This window comes from Argopecten irradians, chromosome 8 (assembly GCF_041381155.1).
Source record: "Argopecten irradians isolate NY chromosome 8, Ai_NY, whole genome shotgun sequence".
In the NCBI taxonomy this organism is placed as follows: Eukaryota; Metazoa; Mollusca; class Bivalvia; order Pectinida; family Pectinidae; genus Argopecten; species Argopecten irradians.
Genome location: NC_091141.1, coordinates 31,665,363 through 31,684,800, shown reverse-complemented (window position 1 = coordinate 31,684,800; position 19,438 = coordinate 31,665,363). Strand labels below are relative to the sequence as shown.

The 19,438-nt window shown below is 32.5% G+C and overlaps 1 protein-coding gene across 5 annotated transcripts in view; it reads left to right on the top strand.

The window, feature by feature from the left end:
- LOC138330092 (uncharacterized) overlaps positions 1 to 19,438 on the top strand; it is a 29,706-nt gene extending 10,268 nt beyond the window's left edge. The window contains exons 7-20 of one of the 5 annotated variants that reach the window (XM_069277463.1): positions 18 to 124; positions 1,087 to 1,177; positions 1,386 to 1,509; positions 2,614 to 2,641; positions 5,783 to 5,916; positions 6,501 to 6,560; positions 8,006 to 8,053; positions 8,418 to 8,447; positions 9,519 to 9,566; positions 11,747 to 11,788; positions 13,066 to 13,107; positions 15,424 to 15,446; positions 15,739 to 15,857; positions 16,516 to 19,438. In XM_069277463.1, coding sequence (XP_069133564.1) covers positions 18 to 124; positions 1,087 to 1,177; positions 1,386 to 1,509; positions 2,614 to 2,641; positions 5,783 to 5,916; positions 6,501 to 6,560; positions 8,006 to 8,053; positions 8,418 to 8,447; positions 9,519 to 9,566; positions 11,747 to 11,788; positions 13,066 to 13,107; positions 15,424 to 15,446; positions 15,739 to 15,857; positions 16,516 to 17,142 — 1,523 coding nt within the window. In that variant the 3' untranslated portion in view covers positions 17,143 to 19,438. The remainder of the gene's footprint in view (positions 1 to 17; positions 125 to 1,086; positions 1,178 to 1,385; positions 1,510 to 2,613; positions 2,642 to 5,782; positions 5,917 to 6,500; positions 6,561 to 8,005; positions 8,054 to 8,417; positions 8,448 to 9,518; positions 9,567 to 11,746; positions 11,789 to 13,065; positions 13,108 to 15,423; positions 15,447 to 15,738; positions 15,858 to 16,515) is intronic. The other 4 variants (XM_069277464.1, XM_069277465.1, XM_069277466.1 and 1 more) reach the window with 4 other exon arrangements.

The window sequence follows — 19,438 nt, the reverse complement described above, 5'->3', positions numbered from 1 at the left end:
AGCACTTGTTCCTATAGATGGAGATATGGAGGATGACGAAGTGATTACAAAGACCATTCATCCTGCTAGTTTACTAGTTCCTCAATCACAACCGCTAACAGAAAATGCTTATTACTCCGCAGAGGTAAGGTACAATTACTATTACTAGTAAATAATGTCTTAACCGCAAGGCTTCTACACGATCTAAAATCTAATGTCTTTGGGATATTTCAATAGAGCTTGAGCTTAGTGTTTCTCAACAGTCAAATATGAGTGTATTGTCATGGAAATTAGGAGTGCAAAATCACTTACGTGTCTAGTCCATGGTAATAAAAAGTGTGAGAATTGAAAAAGATACACTAGAGCTAATAATTCATGAATATTATAAGTACAAAACATTTCAAAACGTTTATTGGAGTCCACAAAAAGAATGTTGCTGTAACATACAGCTGTTTTATGAGTCATTCCATAACCTGAATTTATACTAAAGATAATGTAGAAGGCTGAAAAAACATTACAAAGTATGCGTTTAAAAAGGGGGGCTAAGTTTCAAACAATTTCAAAGTTGTGTATCTTAATATCACGATAACGCAAACCATAAGAGTATTTTTAAATCATTAAACGTTCCAATTATAGTGTAATTTGCGGTGTGGTATTTATTTTATCATCACTGAAATTGTGTATGATGCGTGTAATTTTAGTTACAAACCATTTTGACGACTAAATTATCCAATGACTTGATGTAAAAAGAGGAAAGCACAGTGCAATTTTAGATTAATTCATTTAAATCAGAAGAGTTATTTGATTTGAAAATAGAACAGGATGGACAATATATTATGGCTTGTAAATCTCAATGTATATAAATGCTGTTTTGTTCCTCTTCCAGATACACTTGCAACGTGCGTTTTTGCTAAAAATCTGTTCGTATATTGTGAGCAATAATGAGCGCTATATATGAATTAGCGATTTAAAAACAGCGCGAAAAGCGCTAAAATAAACCTACCTCTAAAATAAGCGCGTTCACAATATGTATATCTGGAGAGAAATGTATGTTTATTTGTCTGTGTGTGTTATTGAATTATACATGTATATATTGTCTAAATATAGGAAGAAGATGAACTCAAAAAACGGAAAGCAGCAGAAAGAAAGAAAAATAAACAACGAATTCGCGAAAAGAAAAAGAAAGAAAAGCATAATGGTGAGATATAGAATTTTAACCGTTTGCTTATATAAGTTTTGAGCATTACGCAGTCACCACTGTTAGTTAATATCAAGAAATTAAATCGATCTGATAAAAAACGAGACATTAAAAGCGAAAAATTATATCGCCGTATGATAAGATGATACAGTGTAGATGGATTTTAAGCTGACGGACATATTTCATGTAATCTGTATTTCATTTACAGATAAAAGTGCTGATCAATTGATGGTGGAGTATTTAGCTGCTCAGGAGGAAATTGATGATGTGTTGGAAGCTCCGTCAAACAATAAGGATCTTCCTGATGTGTTCGTCCACAAGAAAAAGAGAGGGTGAGTAAACACTGATAGAACATATGCGTGTTAAAGGTGTAACAATGAGGAATTTAAGTTTGGGCAATTAAGAGCGAAATGATTGTTAAAGCAATAATAAGAAAAAAAAATAAAAGAAACGATGGGAAATATATTTTCAACAAGGATTACCTGAAAACATACGAAGGGAACAGGACAAAGTGGCAGGAAGTGGTAAGAGCCATTATTTCACAAGCATACAGATGCATATATATGTCAAATCCTAGCTAGTAGTGCGGCGACCGGACTGCCAATACGTTTAAATATTCAAATAAATATGATTGACGACATTCATACGCATGTTATCAGTAAATGACCGATATAAGTTATAATTAAAAGTTGTTATTTTACAGTTTCATCTGCATAGTGTAACGTTGTTGTTTCAGAAATATATAGAAAAAGGTTTATAACGAGTATATATTGCATATAAAAATGTGTTGCACACGAGTGAGTTATTTTAAAAATGACAGAAAACACTAGCTTTAGCGAGTTTCGTTTGCAACTTTTAAAAAATAACTTAAAAGGATTTTCTTAAAAATATCTCGAATGTGACATTGATTCCATATTTGAAACCCTCAAGTTGTGTGACATGTTTCTACCACAAAAACTATCTACAGGAAGGCCACATTCACATAAACTGTATTTGTCGACATATGCAAAGAGATGTAGTGATATCTTATTATAAAGCCAATATGCGAGATGCTAAGTACTGCCGTAGGTAGATGATGTTGTCTCTTGAACTCTGGCTGCTTTTTCTCTCACTTACTCTAGCTAGAATTGTGCCGAAAAAAATATGGTTTTCTCAATCAGAACCTGACTTGTGTATTATCAACCTTAAAGCAGGAGGTAAAAAACAAAGCCAAATCAAACATAATGATAACAAAATTAGTTGTTGACTGCTGAGAGTCGCTGGACCTGTTTGTATCAGTATTGATTTGGTTGTAGAGACTAGAAGGAACTATGTGAGAGATAAGGTGTCATTTAATACCTTTTTCCTATAAATCGTGTTTAATTATTCATCGCTACAGCTATCATTGTTTTTCTTTTATCCGGAAAAAATCAATTGTTTGTATCTTGTTTTTTCAGATCAAAGAGTAATTTGGAGGGCCATGACGTGAGTAACCAATACAAATAAGTTCATTAGTCATAAGATTCCTTAAAGTTCTGTATATGACAAATACATTTTGCATTTAGGCAATTTTCTGACAAATAAAAGCAAAAGCAAGCCTACGTTGGCCACTGTTTTGTCTTGACATAATAAGTTGATTGTAACACTTGTTTGTGTGGTACAATATGTTTGTAATTGTGATACATTTTTTTAATCCAGACTTAAAACCTAAATACTTGTATTTATTGTATAAACCAGTTTCGAAGTATATATGAAGGATAATCCAACCAGATGTATTAGTCCTCTGTCGTTGAAACCGAGTGGGGATAGTTTAAATATGTTGATAATCAAAACATAATGAATACATTTGAATGTAAAGGTAATCAGGTCGAGGTCACTATTGCTATTTAAAAAAACCATTGACAGCGCTCTTACAGATTCATTTTGTCATGAATTTTACCAAACGTTATATATGAGTAGATAATGAAAATACTTAGGGTAAATGTACATTTTCATGGTCATCGGTTTAAGCTACTCATTCTTTATAAAAGTATCTATGTTTAAAGTGTACACGGAACGGAAAATAATATTTAGATATGTTATTCTGTTTGATCTCCTGACAAGAATGTTGAAAACCGCATCAAAATCGGCCGCTTCAGTACCGAGATACAGCCCTCCGAAATGCTCGATTTTTACCTGTATATCGACTGCTAATCAGTGAATCGGCCGCTCACGCTGATTTGGGGAATAACCGGATGTGACGTCACGAGACAACGGCAGTGAGGTGTTTTGTAGTGGGGTTATAACACAAAGGGGGACGTATATATATTCCTGAAATCAGAGATTTAAATATAATATAATAAATATACTATTTAAATCTCTGCTGAAATGGGATTACGATAATTTTACAAATATATATATTAAGTATACAGTTATTATGACGATTTAATTATATATATGATGGGAAATATTGCAACTGAAATCAGGCTAAATTCGTAGATTAGCGGAAACATGTATAAGTTATTTATGTTTCTGGTATAAGCCAGATGTACCTTGTGTAAAACATTTAACTAGAGGTCTTATCTCAGTTTTAACAGCTTACTAAATTATCAAACCTTGAAATATTCAATTTTCATAATGTGATCTAAAAAGAGACGAGTTCGAAAAATGATGGTCTTATAATTATCCATTTGAATATGTTTCTATATAAAAAAAATTCTCTCTAGGCCTATGAGTTTCTACAGAAATATATATGTATATATGTTTCTGATTTCAAGATCCAGCATTACGAAAAGAAAATGTTTTAAATGTATTTCATAGTTCAATACACGTAGATATCATAGACATAAATTAGGAGGGGGAGTTAAAAAGATGGATATCCGAAATCTAACAACTACAGTGTATCAGAAATATGAAAATTCTGACAATGAGCATTATATTTGCATTGTTCTTTCTCGACATGCCATTTGTAAATAATTTTGTTGTTTTTGTTATAAAACTACATTTACGTGTAACCAGAACATATATACATGCAAAGACAAATGTATAATGAGTCTTTCTGAAATATATACTGTACATCTACTGATTGATACACTTGTTAAATGTTATGTTGAAACGGTATATTTTACTGTAAACCAGGGAATTATAAGTGTAAACAAATATTACATTATACAACAATTACATGATGGTCCATCGCTAACTTACCTGTGATCTTACTTTTGACACCTCACGCGAGCTAATCAACAAAGCGTGACAGGTCACTAAACACCTTTCTTACGTAATCTGGTTAGCCCCCCTCATTAGTCACGGTTGACCACGCGGTTTAGGTACTGCAGTATACCGGTTAGAGATTAACGCAGCACGACATTTGCTATTCGGAATTACAGTTCTGTTTTTGTTCCGAACTTGATATCTGCTACTTGGATTAGACTTGTCACATAGACATCTCCAGTCTCATTGTTTTTGTCTAACCCGTGCATGGTTTATTTTTCAATTAAAGACACTAATGAATGAACTTGAGCGAAATATCAACAAGTCGTCGAGTGTACTGTACGTGTATTATATGAAAGCTGAATGTATTTCGTAAAAAAAACAAATGGATTGATTTCAGATATAACGCAATTAGTAGATGCATTTACATATATAAAAAAATCTGTTTGGAATAATACCTTAATTCGTATGGGCAGGTTTTATAAAAAAAAAGTCAGAAATTTCTTAAGCGGGTTTGACCAGTAGACATTCAAAGACCCGAGTCGGGTTTTGGATAACATAATCAAGAATCCTTGATATAATATTCACATTATATGTGGTTCCAACCACCGCAGATATACAACGTACGTGGATTATTATGAACATTTTATTGTGTATAATTATGCAGTAATCACGTAGAGATGTTCATTTATCTAAGACAGGTACATCAATATACATGTATGCATGGTATATAAATCCCTGTTTTCAAGCGTTTTTCAAACTCATATCTGTGATTAAGGATAATATTAAATAGGTATCGGACATGAACACAGGTATTTGTGTCTCCAAAATCGATATTTACAAACAGATAGTTTATATTAGATAGCAGACATTAAAAATCGCCTCTCTATCTTATACGAGTAGAATAAGGTCCCGTTGTCCTCGTGACGTCACAGGTCAGGGGTCCCGAATCGGGGTCAATGGCTTGGGGCTTCAGGTGTGTTCTAGAGAAAAGTCGCATTATCTCTAATACCGAAATCGCTATGAAACTCGTACTTTCTCCATTCCAAATGTTATCCAAAGACGCATTTATCAAGCCTTATATACCAAACCATTCCGTGTACACTTTAACTCAGTCTATAAATGATTGGTTATTGTATGAATGAAAAATATACCGGCAGGGTTTATTATTATCACGTTTAAATTTTGGGCAGTTTCTGAAAATTGCAAATGCAAAAATAACATTCCATTTTATATTAAATGCAAATATATTTATTAAATTGTATGGATGTAATAACCTATTTTATGTTTCACATAGTACAGTATATGTAATATATATATATATATATTGATTATATTGATAAGCTAATGTTTTAATGATGGCCAATAATGAACAACTTTAATACATCCTATTTGATGCCTGCTTTAAATTTCTATAATTGATAAATTTTCCTACAGAATATGGCCTTGACTGCAAAGGAATCCTTAAACGTTGCACGCAGTAGAATGCACGAGCTTCTTGACGACGCTTTTTCGTTGATATCGCCATCCCAAACTAGTGTAATCCAAAATCAACCACCAGAGGATGAAGGGTAAGCTTATTTTCATTCATATATATTGATGTGTAGTGTCTATCTTACGTTACAATAGAATAAGAAGTTAAGACAATGGAAATTTACAATGTAGCAGAAAGCATGTGTTCATCGGGATATAAAGGGCATGTATTCAAGGATCGCCTACTGGTTAAAATTGCAGTTTTATTGTTAACGACTTCGGATTTTGTCTAATTAGGAACACTGTCTGCTCCGACTTATTTATATGATATTTTCCTTCATAGGTTATAACAATTAAAACGTGTATAATACGGAACCTGTCTACACCGGTCAAATATGCTGGGCCATGTGGACACTTGTTTATACATTATGTTAACGTTTAGTTAAGAAAAGACTGTTCGATTGTATTAACGAGTAAATCACGGTTGTAACAAACCTCTGGGGACAACAAAATTACTTTATTATGTATAGTTCGTTATATAAATATTACATATATCTTATATGAATTTCTGACGTGGAACTTACGACGCTATAACCATTAACGCGCTTTAAGCATGTTCGTTATAAACGTGTTTTTCTGTATTATTTCATGTATTGTGAAAAAAGATATTATTTCCATGCAGTTTTCATTCCCCAAGAACGAGTCCAAGGTCAAGATCACAATTGATGCTACTGAACCAAAGGTATACCCACAAGTATTGGGTTCAAGTTGCAATGCTTGCATGTTAGCTTAGAGGTGTCGCCCCATCCTATGCCTTGCACTAAGGAACTTAATGCCTTTAATTTGTTTTGTTAGATTCATTGATGAAATACTTCACGGGGTTAAAGCATTGGATGTCGAGTTTTCAAAGATGGAGCACTGAGAATGCAATATTTTCCTCCTGCTTTTGAAGTTGGTGCAGATATAAAAAATGCATGTTTGTTCTATCTTAAAATGTTTCTTCTTTCTTTCTAAATGTTACAATCATTACATACAGTACTTTGTTTGATGGATGGTGTTTTGATGTTGTGAGTTATGTTGCTTTCCATATTTTATTTATTTTCATTTATTTTATTAGCTTAGATGTACACAGCTAATTCAACAGATATTTGAAGCATGGTCCTCTTAAACCACAGATTTACTTTCAAAGTCTTTGATATGAAACTGTATACCGATTTTTTCTAATGTGAAATATTAATTTACATTCACGAAATTGACGATAGATAAGATCAGCGAATGCTCATTCTTATCAATATTTAAATGTAATTTTTATAATCGTCACGAGCTTGTTGAGACAGAAATCGCAAAAGAAATTTGATGTTACAGTATTGTATACAGTTTCTTTTTTTCAACACTTTGATAAAGGCAAATTCATTTTAGTTTTGCTTCTCGTACTTCTGGTATCAGAGTATCCATTTTCTTTGTCTCTTTTTCTGACTTAACTATTACTTTATATGACTTCAAGCAATGCTATTTCATTTTAATATTATGCAGTCGTACATTTAAATACTGTACGCATGTCTCTTTTTCTGACTTTACTATTATTTTATATGACTTCAAGCAATGCTATTTCATTTTAATATTATGCAGTCGTACATTTAAATACTGTACGCATGTCTCTTTTTCTGACTTTACTATTATTTTATATGACTTCAAGCAATGCTATTTCATTTTAATATTATGCAGTCGTACATTTAAATACTGTACGCATGTCTCTTTTTCTGACTTTACTATTATTTTATATGACTTCAAGCAATGCTTTTTTATTTTAATATTATGCTGTCGTACATTTAAATACTATACGCATGGGAATGTGAGCGAGAGAACAATACAATAATTACGAAGTTTATCGTAAATACTATATCCTTAATCATAATATACGGAATGAAATACCCACACTGTTATAATAATCATGGGATTTTCTAACCTTTCCAGTATAGTATTTTCGGCGAAGATATCGAAATTGATCTTTCTTTGACTTGTTATTTCCAAGTGTTGATGTATGTTGATGTATGTTTCAATATGCATCTTTAATGTTTAGATTAATTTTCAGTAATTCTCGTAGTGCATTACGTCTTGTATCGAAAAGAACATGAAAATAAAATAAACTATTCTTTTAAACTAAGATAATACCTTTTCTTGTCACAGGAACGCGAACAAAGTATATCCTGCTGATATCGACGCATTGACTATAGGGTAATCTGATTCTGTCCATTTCCCATGGGAAATTAATTCATCTTGAATTCAATTCAAAAACTTCAATATATATATTTTTTGAATACCTATAAATAACTAAAGGTTTCAATGTCTTCTGATCAATGTCTTACTGTTTTCATATTTTCACAAAAGAACATTATTATGTAAAGTATTTAGAATTCATTCAAAATCCATGATATTTTACATTTATTAGAGAGAGATACAACATCGACTTTTATAAGTATGGATTATGAATAAATCATTCGTGGTCTATTTATATATTTAAATCTTTTATATTCAACTTTGAATCAAGTCTCAGTATCATTTCTGTCTTTCAATGCCTTTTCACTATCTAACTTCTCAGGGACAAACAAGAGGATTTCGATTTATACGGGTAACTCTTGCATGACCCATCATTGCATGTGATGTTGTATCTACAAATGCATATAAGGAATTTTGTAATCTGGCAGCTATATATATATCAGTGACAAAATCATATGCATGATTGGATGAGTTGTCTTTTTATAAGAGTTGAGAGTAAAATGACACTGAATATTGCAAGGATTTTTTTAAATCAAAAGAAGATAATTTACATACTTTTAATTCATTCGAATAGTACTTTATCGATATTGATATATAATTGCATTTTCACATTTTTCACCCTAAAGAAATATGTGATTTTAAGGAAAAAAAAAGTAGTATTCCGTAAACTTAAAACCGGTATCCTGTTTTCCTCTTTACAAGACCCCACTCTGTCTATTGTACACAAATCACTATAATTGTTGTTTATTGTGTCCATTCATTCACCGTTAGTATACATACATTGTAAAATCTTTATTTTTATCTCAAATTCATATCTTTAAAAGAAACACTGCTAGTATATGATTTTACAATTAATGATATCATCACTTAGAATTTATAAAGGAGTGTTACCAAAACCCTAAACCTACAAAGTAAAATACGTCTTTGTATGCTTTGTTCACCAATGTCACTTTTCCATTATGAACTGAGTGTTATTTGATATCTTAAAACTTTTATATATTTTCATCTTTTTATTTGATATTTTCATATCATATATAAAACCTTTATATAAAGTCATATTGATTTTTCATTCGCATTACTTTATGTAAACCGACCACCTGTTTAATACGACCAGACAATTCGACTTATTTATACAGACTACATAGTCATATACGTCATTCGGGCGGTCGTTATAGCCAGGTTTCACTGTTGGTAGGTCATTTACATTTGAAAAAAGATAATTATGGTAAAATAAATAATTAGTAATGTAAAACATATTGTTACTATCTATTGTGCTATAATATGATTGCTCATTTGTTATTGTAAGCTTGATATCGGCGTTTGTGTACAGGTCACGAGGGGCTCATGTTTATAACGCCTGTTCCTGAGGTGCTACTTAACGAAACTTATGTTTGCTCTCACCAATGTATCATACTGGTTTCAGGTCTGAAGTCATACTTGTAGACTCGAGGGCACCAACACCTTATTCAGGGTAAACTCATCTATTCCCCAAATCAATTCACTCCTATTATAAGTTTCAGTTTGCACGTCGTACATGTATGTTCAAAATTTAGCAAAATCTGAATAATGTATTTGCGAATTTTCCATGGATGCAACTAGTTCAATTATATATATGACGATATTTTCGTCGTTCTTTATCTTTCTTATTCGCACATTAGCATTTAACACCAGCAAATATGTTTTATTTTTCGCAACTGCAAATCTTCCTTGATTTATAAAAATCATTTTTGTCATTGCATCAGGTAAATTCCATTTTGCTTGAAACCCATATTTTGCTGATGTAGATAGGTATCTATCAACGAAAACAAACTAATAATACGGGTATACAAATCAGCTAAGCTTCATGTATTGTTTGTGTAACCAACTATATCTATGCATATATCTTTCCGAATTTTGTAACTTTTCCACATGAACTAGTTTACATTTTTATCATAACAGTGTACTGTATGTTTTAAGCATGAACCTATAAAACTTACATCTACTCAGATTACGTGTATCTCTGTTTGCGTTTTCGATTACTCATTGTATTGCCTTATTTGGTGTTGTAACGCATTTTACGCAAATATCTTTCTTAAAGAAATGTTTTCTTGAAAAGGGGCATTTTTAGGTCACCTGAGACGAAGTCTCAAGTGACCTATTCTAATCACCTTTTGTCCGTCGTCGTCCGTCGTCCGTCGTGCGTCGTGCGTCGTCCGTCGTATGTCCGTAAACAATTTACATTTTCGACTTCTTCTCCAAAACTGCTGAAGCAATTTCAATGAAATTTTGCACAAACATTCTAAGGCATAAGGCCTATCAAAATTGTGAATTATATGGTCCCCACCCCCCAGGGGGCTGCCGGAGGGGCCAAAAAGGGTAAAATTTAGTAAAATTTCAAAAATCTTCTTCTCTACTCACAGATGTGGTAGAATCAAATACTATTCATAGATAGAAAGGTATTAAGGTCCTTTACAAAAATTGTGAATTATATGACCCTGGGGTCTCTAGTTTCCCCCTGGGGAGGGGGTTAAGTTTACTATAGTTTATATTGGGAAAACACATTTTTGTGCATTATTTGGTCATTTGTGATAGGAAATGAGTCAAATGTTGTCAGAATTATCAGTATGAGATGGCCATTTAATCCTATTAACAAATTTTCTATGACTGACCCCCAGGGGCCTTAGGGGTGGGGTCAAAAGGGGTCAAATAGGCTAAAACTTCAAAAATCTTCTTCTGAAATTCTGGAAATGGTAGAATCAAATTCTTTTCATAGATAGAAAGGTCTTAAGGTCCTTTACAAAAATTGTGAATTATATGACCCTGGGGTCTCTAGTTTCCCCCTGGGGAGGGGGTTAAGTTTACTATAGTTTATATAGGGAAAACACATTTTTGAGCATTATTTGGTCATTTGTAATAGGAAATGAGTCAAATGTTGTCAGAATTGTCAGTATGAGATGGCCATTAAATCCTATTAACAAATTTTCTATGACTGACCCCCAGGGGCCTTAGGGGCGGGGTCAAAAGGGGTTAAATAGGCTAAAACTTCAAAAATCTTCTTCTGAAATTCTGGAAAAGGTAGAATCAAATTCTTTTCATAGATAGAAAGGTCTTAAGGTCCTTTACAAAAATTGTGAATTATATGACCCTGGGGTATCACGTTTCCCCCTGGCCTGCGGAGGGGGTCAAGTTTACTATAGTTTATATAGGGAAAACACATTTATGAGCATTTTTTGCTCAATTTTCATTGGAAACGAGTCAAACTTGGTTTGAATTATTAGCCTGAGATAGCATTTTAACATCATATCCATATTGGTTCAGGCCGACCCCCTGGGGGCAGAGGGGCGGGGCCAAAAAAGGTCAAATAGGCTAAAACTTCAAAAAATATCCTTCTAAAATTCTGGAAATGGTAGAATCAAATACACGTTATAGATGAAAAGGTCTTAAAGTTTGTTTCGTAAAAATAGTAAATTATATGACCCTGGGGTCTCATGTTTCCCCTTGGGGAGGGGGTCAAGTTTACTATACCGGTATATGTCTTTAATTTGTTTCATTATTTGTTTCATTATATATTCTAACTCGGGTGACCGTTAAGGCCCATGGGCCTCTTGTTAAAAATAAAACTTCTTTGACTTTTGTCTTTAATTCTATCTTCCTTTTGGATCCGCGTAACAGGCACGACATCTTTCTAGCTCGATCATCGTCTCCCGTCTCTAGGTAAATAAATATTGATGTTGTGTTATGATTCACAAGTTCAAACCATATTCACACATTCACAATAAGTTATCTGCTATAATAAATTAAAAGAGATAATCCGAGAAAAATTATACAGAAAGGTTAGAAAACTGTGTAAAATGAAAAACTAATTTTTAGCATAATCAAATTATTACATGGCGATGCTTATAATGAGGATACCTCTGTTCTTTAGGCGATAAATAACGGCAGCCAAAAATGAAAATCAATCTTAAAGATGCTCCACCGCCGACAGACCATAAATGATATTCATTATTTGAACAATAATGTTTGTTTTATCGTGTATATATATGTCTAATCAACAAAAAATGATATAAAGTAATTGATTTTGCCTTTGGTGCATGCGCAATCAGTACTTTATTCCATATAGGATTTAGTGCCACGGAATTTTTTTCGGGATGCAATTAATTATTTTTCATATTTTTAACTTGAAGTAAAATTAGAAGCTCAAACTTTTCAATGTTGGTAACGGTGTGAGGAAGTAACTTTTGTAACTGAAGAAAAATACTAAATCGTCTGCTCCTAATTGTGATAGTGAAAAAATACGATTTGTCGGCGGTGTATATCATAATTAAGAATAAAGCATTTTTATGATAAGATCAATTCAGATACCTTAATCAAGCATAATTTGTATAACTACCTTGTTGTATGAATGAGATCAATTTCTTATTTACTCACCTTTTGCCTAATACGAAAAGTTACTTCTTACGAAAACTCATTTATTTCTAAAACCTGCTTATTTCTCGTTATTAGCACATACAACAGACAAAAATGTTGCCAACACATGTATGAATTGAAAAGATATCTCAGATATTATCCATGGGTACATTTCAATGCATGTAAATGAGACCGATAACTTACCTATTGCTTAGGCTTATTTACCAAAACTTCATCTATATGCACATGACGGTTGCCTTACATTGATGTAACCCACACCTAACTCCGTCTATCTTTTACATATATATGTGTCACATGTCACCTTAAACATCTACATCATGTTTTATCATATGCCTGTTATGATAAAGAGACTGTTCACATTCATGTTAACCAGAAAAGGAGCAATGTTTCCTGATACTACACATTTTACAATCTTCTTTCATAAAACGGATTCACGACATCACGAAACCATTATAATGCTCTCACTGTACATCTTATAACGTATGTATCTACTTGTATATTCATTCTTTGCTTTAGCTGTTGTGTGTCACCCATACATTTCTGCGTACCCTTCCTATTCACAGCTCCGAGTCCATCTCTGTTCCTGAAGACAATACTTCGATTGGGTAACATATTTATCTTCGCCCGGAATGAATTGTTCACTTAAAAATACGTAAAGCTGGCCATTTTCGCTGGAATAATATTTTTTGTGATTTCGCGGGACATTGCTTTTTGTTTGCTTAGGCGGGGAAAAATCTTCCACGAATTAATGAAATATCGTAAAGTCATACGTACTCGCCATATAGTGAATACGTTTATATACGTTTAATTAGTTTAGTTTTCAAATTTTAAACATGAAAATCCCGAAATTAAATCATGAAACTGCGAAAATATCCAGCGATGAGGTATCACTTATAAAAGACACAATTCTGTGGGAATGAAAGTGTAAAAGATTGAAATTTTATCACTGACACACATATTTGTTTCTCCTTTTAATTTTTTTCTGTTTATTGTTTTTAGATATTGTCTTATGTTTCAAAGTATCGATACCCTAATCAGAGAAACAACCGTTTTACAATTTTATGCTTTTAGTCCGTCAGGTGCACAAATTGTGAGGTTTCTACTCTATCAAAGGGAGACAACTCTCTTTTTAATCCGTCAATGTAAAAATGGTGTCGGTCCCCTCTATCATTGTGACCCTCTCTAATGTATACGACATATCACTGTTTCCTTGTATGAATAACAATAATTATCCATCATTACTTACATACACTGTACCTTTGTTATGAGCCAGGCAAAAGACGATACCGCAATACAGGGGTTTCGATATCGTAAAAATTACGCCATTCCGATGAATGTGACATCACGTTTAGGCTGGACTGAATGACGTTTCATTCACCTAAATGTTCGGGGTGAAGTTAAAAAACGGATTAGGCAATTCGTAGTAATCCATCAGTATGTCAGTAGTTGCAGGATAAAAGGATATAAACGTATCGCGTTTACGATTACATTGTAAATTATCTTTTAACATATAAAACACTTTTAAATCAGAAAAAAGTCTATATATGCCTTCTACGATTGGTATAATATTGCATCTATGTATATTAATGCAAACGAAAAGTAATTAAACGTCCGTATTTTATCGCATTTTACAACCCAAGCTTTGCGTAAATTCATAATTCTACATGTCTTGTCTATCTATGTTATTTTAACTTTATCAAAGCCTAAAATATAACATGCTTAAGAGTCGAGGAATAACGGAATGCTGCAAGTTGTTGGCAGTTACATTTAAAAAAGTGTTTGAAATTCCATCAAAAAAGCAAGTTGATGTGAGTGTTTACTCATGTTTTGTCTATCTGGCGATTATGATTGTTAATTTTAAGGACATGATCGATCAAAGTGGAACTTTATGACGCTTCTTTCTTTCAGATTCCAGACACGATACCGGTATTTAAACTTAATTTGCAATATATCGGCATCGGCATCATCTTGGCCGTGAGAGTCATGATAGTCGTTTCTAAATCTGATTTTCGTAATACTATATGTACCTGAGAATAACGTAGATTTCAAATGAATTACCAGTTAACATTGTTTTGTTTATTTTACAGTGGATGCCTATGCAATCAAGCATGTTATTTTTACAATTATTGAAATATATGCTTATCACAACTAACCATTTAATTGATTTATAGTATACTGTTAACTAGCTTTCGTTTGAATTAAGATCGCAGAGACAATCTTTCGCGAAATAAAAAATTGTATATTCACGAATACCTCGCACAAAGATGAATTCTGGTTTGCAGTACCATTAGGAATATGTATGAATAATTCAATTTTGCTTGTTACGAGTATTTTCATTGGCTTAAAAATTACTTTATTAGCCCATAAAGGAAAAAAAAATGACGTCGCCGTTTGTGACGTTGCTTCTGATTGGCCGAGATGACGGCGTTATGATTTCATAGACAGAAGAGTCCCGAAATGAATTTTGAGTATTAAAGAGATTATCTAAATCGAAAAATTGAATTATTAGGATTAATTTGAATAGATTTTTTATGTTATGGAGATATAACACAAAAATATGAGTGTACTCTCACATAAACCACTTCGCGATTTATTCAGAGTATACTAAATTTTTTGTGTTATATCTCCATAACATAAAAAATATATTCAAGTTAATCCTTAAGTTGGATTAGTGGGATGAATAAATGAAAAAAAAAAACAAAAAAAAAAAAAAACATTTACTCTATTGTATGACTCATTTGTTTTATTTGTTTTCAGCTTGGAACACATTGATACATTAAGGTCCTGGGTTTGTTTTTAGTTAGTTAATTGCAACCTGTCTTTGTATTCAGCTGAAATTAATGTTATTCAAGGCTTTGATATTTTTTCTAATAATATGATCATACAGTAAAACTAATGTGCTTTCCTTTTTTTCATTTCAGATCGTACGATGTCCGGGGTTCAAGTAAGTTAATATACCTTACTTGCACATACATTCAATATTTTAAAGAAAGATATGACTCAAATGGCATAATGTCTTAAATCCATAACATAATCAATTATAACTTTACTGTGGGGAAAAGTTATTAAAATTATCACAAAACGTATTATAATCAATAATGTCAGTACAATGTAATGATAAAAAACAATCCTTGAACTGTTATTTTTGTCATAGCTGTTCATTCGTATTAATAGATATATTATGGTTGGTTTGGAAATGAAAACATAAATATATAATGTATTTTATTGCGTTTCAGGTACAATGAAACACAGCCCTCTAAAGATGGAGTCATATAAGGGCGAACCCATACTACAGACGTGGAGCCCGTACCGCGCGGCCGACCAAGTAGCTCTGATATCTATGCCAAATAAGATGGTAAGTTGATAAGATAGTTTCAATAAGATAACTCACAAAAGGCGAATACTTTTACTGTGATGGATTAAGTGGGTTTATTAACGGAAAAGTGTTATATTAAAAATAATATGTACGATATAATCTTTTATACTTGTTGCGGACTCAATTTAGTAAGATAATATCTTAGCGATTTTTAAAATTGAAACACTTATAAAATTGACATTCTGTTAAGGATAGGAAGAAACAATTTAGTTCTAGGAGAATGGATCTTAGTTTATTCGTATCGGCGCAGTAAACTAATACACCAAGAGATGAAACCGATTATATTATTGGCTTACATTTAAATAATATAGAGAACCTGTTTTCGTTCAATATTATTTTGTTATATAAGGTGTGTTTGATCTGGTACAAAACAGTTAAGTTTTTCTGAGCAGAAGCCAACATCTGCTTAAATCGTTTATGCTGATAAATCTCGGAGTTACAGTGCCTTTGTGAGCTCATTAGCAATGCTAAGTTATTATATTATAAAATGCTAAAATGCTATGTGTATTGAAAAGTTTTAGCTCGGTGTAGGAGAAAAAAGACACGCATAAATGGTCTATACTTAATGGATTGTTTCCGACGTGATAATTATATTTATTATTACGGAAAAATTCATTGTTCCTTTATTGTATTGTAGCAAACAAACATTGGAAGAACTCCAAGCGGTAGAACTAAACGCCCAACTGCTGATTTAGTGGGTAAAAAATCCAAAGACAGTATTCCAAAGCCCGCATTCTTAAAATCTAGGGACCTAATGTCTACCAAAGGGAGCACAGTAGATCTGTCCTCAACCAAATCTCAAAACGGAGATTTGGCTAGTAGAGCAGGAAAGGGCAAATCTACATTATCAGAAGATGGCGATCAGGCTGCAGAAGAAACGACAGAGATCTTGCAACCGAACGATCAATTCGAGGACACAGAAATAAGCAGAGAAAACTCAATGTTGCCATCTATACGAGATAGGAAATTGGCGAAAGCAGCAAAGAAACGTGCCAAAAATGGTGGCGGCGGTGGGATGGAGATGAAAACATTGAACGGAAAGGTTGGACAGAAACATAAAGAACCTTTCAAGTCGGTGCCAAATGGTGAGGATGAAATGGACATTATCACGAGGAGTGTTCAAAGTGCCGTGACGCCTGCCTCTACTGTGAATTCTATAAGGAACGAACTCAAATCAGGGCTGCCTGATAAAAACGTAGTGACTAGTTTTAGTGGACCAGGCCGAAATAGTCGAGCGTCAGGATCATTAGTGGATATAGCTTAATGAAGATTATTTTTGGCCAGACGAAAACAATCGAGCGTTATTTGTAGAGTACATATTGCATAGAATTTCAGCCATGTTTTTATAATCTATTCCATGTTTTCAAAAAAGGAAAACATTATTTATACAAGAGACTACATTTATAGTTCACCAATATTGCATGTAACGATGTTTAAATGTGATGTATTGCAATCAATGACGTTCATACGTATGAGTTGTGAATATATTCGTCGAGTTAATATATATAACGTTCATAAATTCGAGTCTTAACCTCGTTCACTCGATATCATCGGGGCATGATAACACTCCATTTATTCGGGTATTTGAATTTACTTATATAAAATATCGATTATGTTCAGTTTAACGTGAAAAGTACAAGTTTGGACCAAACAAGAAATATTTATTTAATTATATATTAAATTCGAGTACGCGAGGTTCAACTATATCCATGGTAGGTGCCTATGTTAAAGATACTGGGTCGTCTATATTTTGGCCAATTATTTTTACAATACTATAATGATAATCAATTTGGTAGATAACATTTTACATATGTAACATACTTACAAGTCAGCTCAAGACAATTTGAAACAAACTTTAGGTATTTATGCAAGTGTTATTATGCAAGTGTTATTATCTTTTAACTTGCACTTAGGGAAGAAGAAATCAAATAAGTACATTTTTTTTTGTTTAGAGACTTTGTTTAAGTTTATCTATTTAATGTTTATATTAGTAATGTTAAAAGTAAACACATGCCATTTATCAAATCTGCTTGACGATGATCTAATCCCTTATCAAGACACAAAATAAACAAATAAAACATGTTATGAACAGTCACAAATGTAGTAAGACGTGAACAAATAAAAACGATATGGATAAACTATGGCAATATCGTAACGTATTGTTTTAATCCTCGGCTAAGATGAATATATTCATATATAGTTGTATTATTTTTATTGAAATAGCTAGATATACCTGTATGATTCTGTGATAATATTCTATTTTGTCAATACATAAATCAACGAACAAATCTTTGATATACAATTGTTACGATTAATATGTGTTTTCCTCCGCGATGCTTTGTTATACAAAACCAATTTTATGAATCAAACTTTTCAATGAAAGGAATACTTCTTGCCAGATTTAATTTTAAAATTATATGTAGTAAGATAAGGACGATATCCTAAAAAATCAGTATTAAATATTACGGTAATAAAACATGAAATGAGATAACTAGCACATTGGCAAATGGAGCCTTTGATATGTAACTGTTTAATTTCAAATTGTCTTAGCATATGTTGCTTTGGTTTATCACAAAACAATGTAATAAGATGTGTCACGGATTTTTATTCGGGACGCAATTGATTATTTTTAATATATTTATCATGAAGTAAAATTAGAAGCTCAAACTTTTCAATGGTGTAATGGTGTAAAGTAAATAACTTTTGTAACTGAAGAATAATACTACTTCGTCTGCACCTGTTTTTTAAAGAGACAAATACCATCTGTCAGCGGTGGAATATCATTAACTCCTAAATTAATGAAGTGCATCCATGTGTGATATCCGTTTCACAAAGTACTTTTTCCTTTTGTATCGATTACCTTTGGGTGATTTTCTGTTAGACGTAAAATATATTGCTCATTTAAATCATTGTTATACTACTATTGTTATACAATATTCCATGACAATTCCGTACTTGTTAATTAGTCGTTTTTGCATATTACAAAGTATTCATTGTGACGTCATTGTTTTGTGAGCGAAACTCGCATCGTTTTCTCTGAAAAGTATGACGTCGCGGTCGAAAACACATGACGTAACAATCAATGCTTACTTGTAAGGGCAGATTACTCTGCAATATGCAAGGAAAGAATACATTGTTATCGATGATAAGTTTGTGTTGTTACATTAGATATGTTCATAGCATGGTTACTTTGTTAAACGAAGTTTGTATGCGACATATTGAGCAATCAATTACAGACGTATCTAACCCTTGTATGTAGTTGTACAATCAATAACTGTAATTACAAATGTTAATTTATTCTAATTTATTGATATACTACAGTGTAACTTGTCTAAACTGGATGCCATCGGAGCAAGTATATTTGGCCGGTATATGCAGGTATCTGAATTGTATGGGTTTATATACTACAATTAAGAAGGGATGCGATGCATTATGAAGCTGATATTGACAGTGATCCGGATTAGACATTGACGGGTATTGGCAGGTTACACTGTAAATACCGTTATGCCACAAATCTTTATTTATTTGTGTATTTATTTTCTCGCAAATATTATAAATCC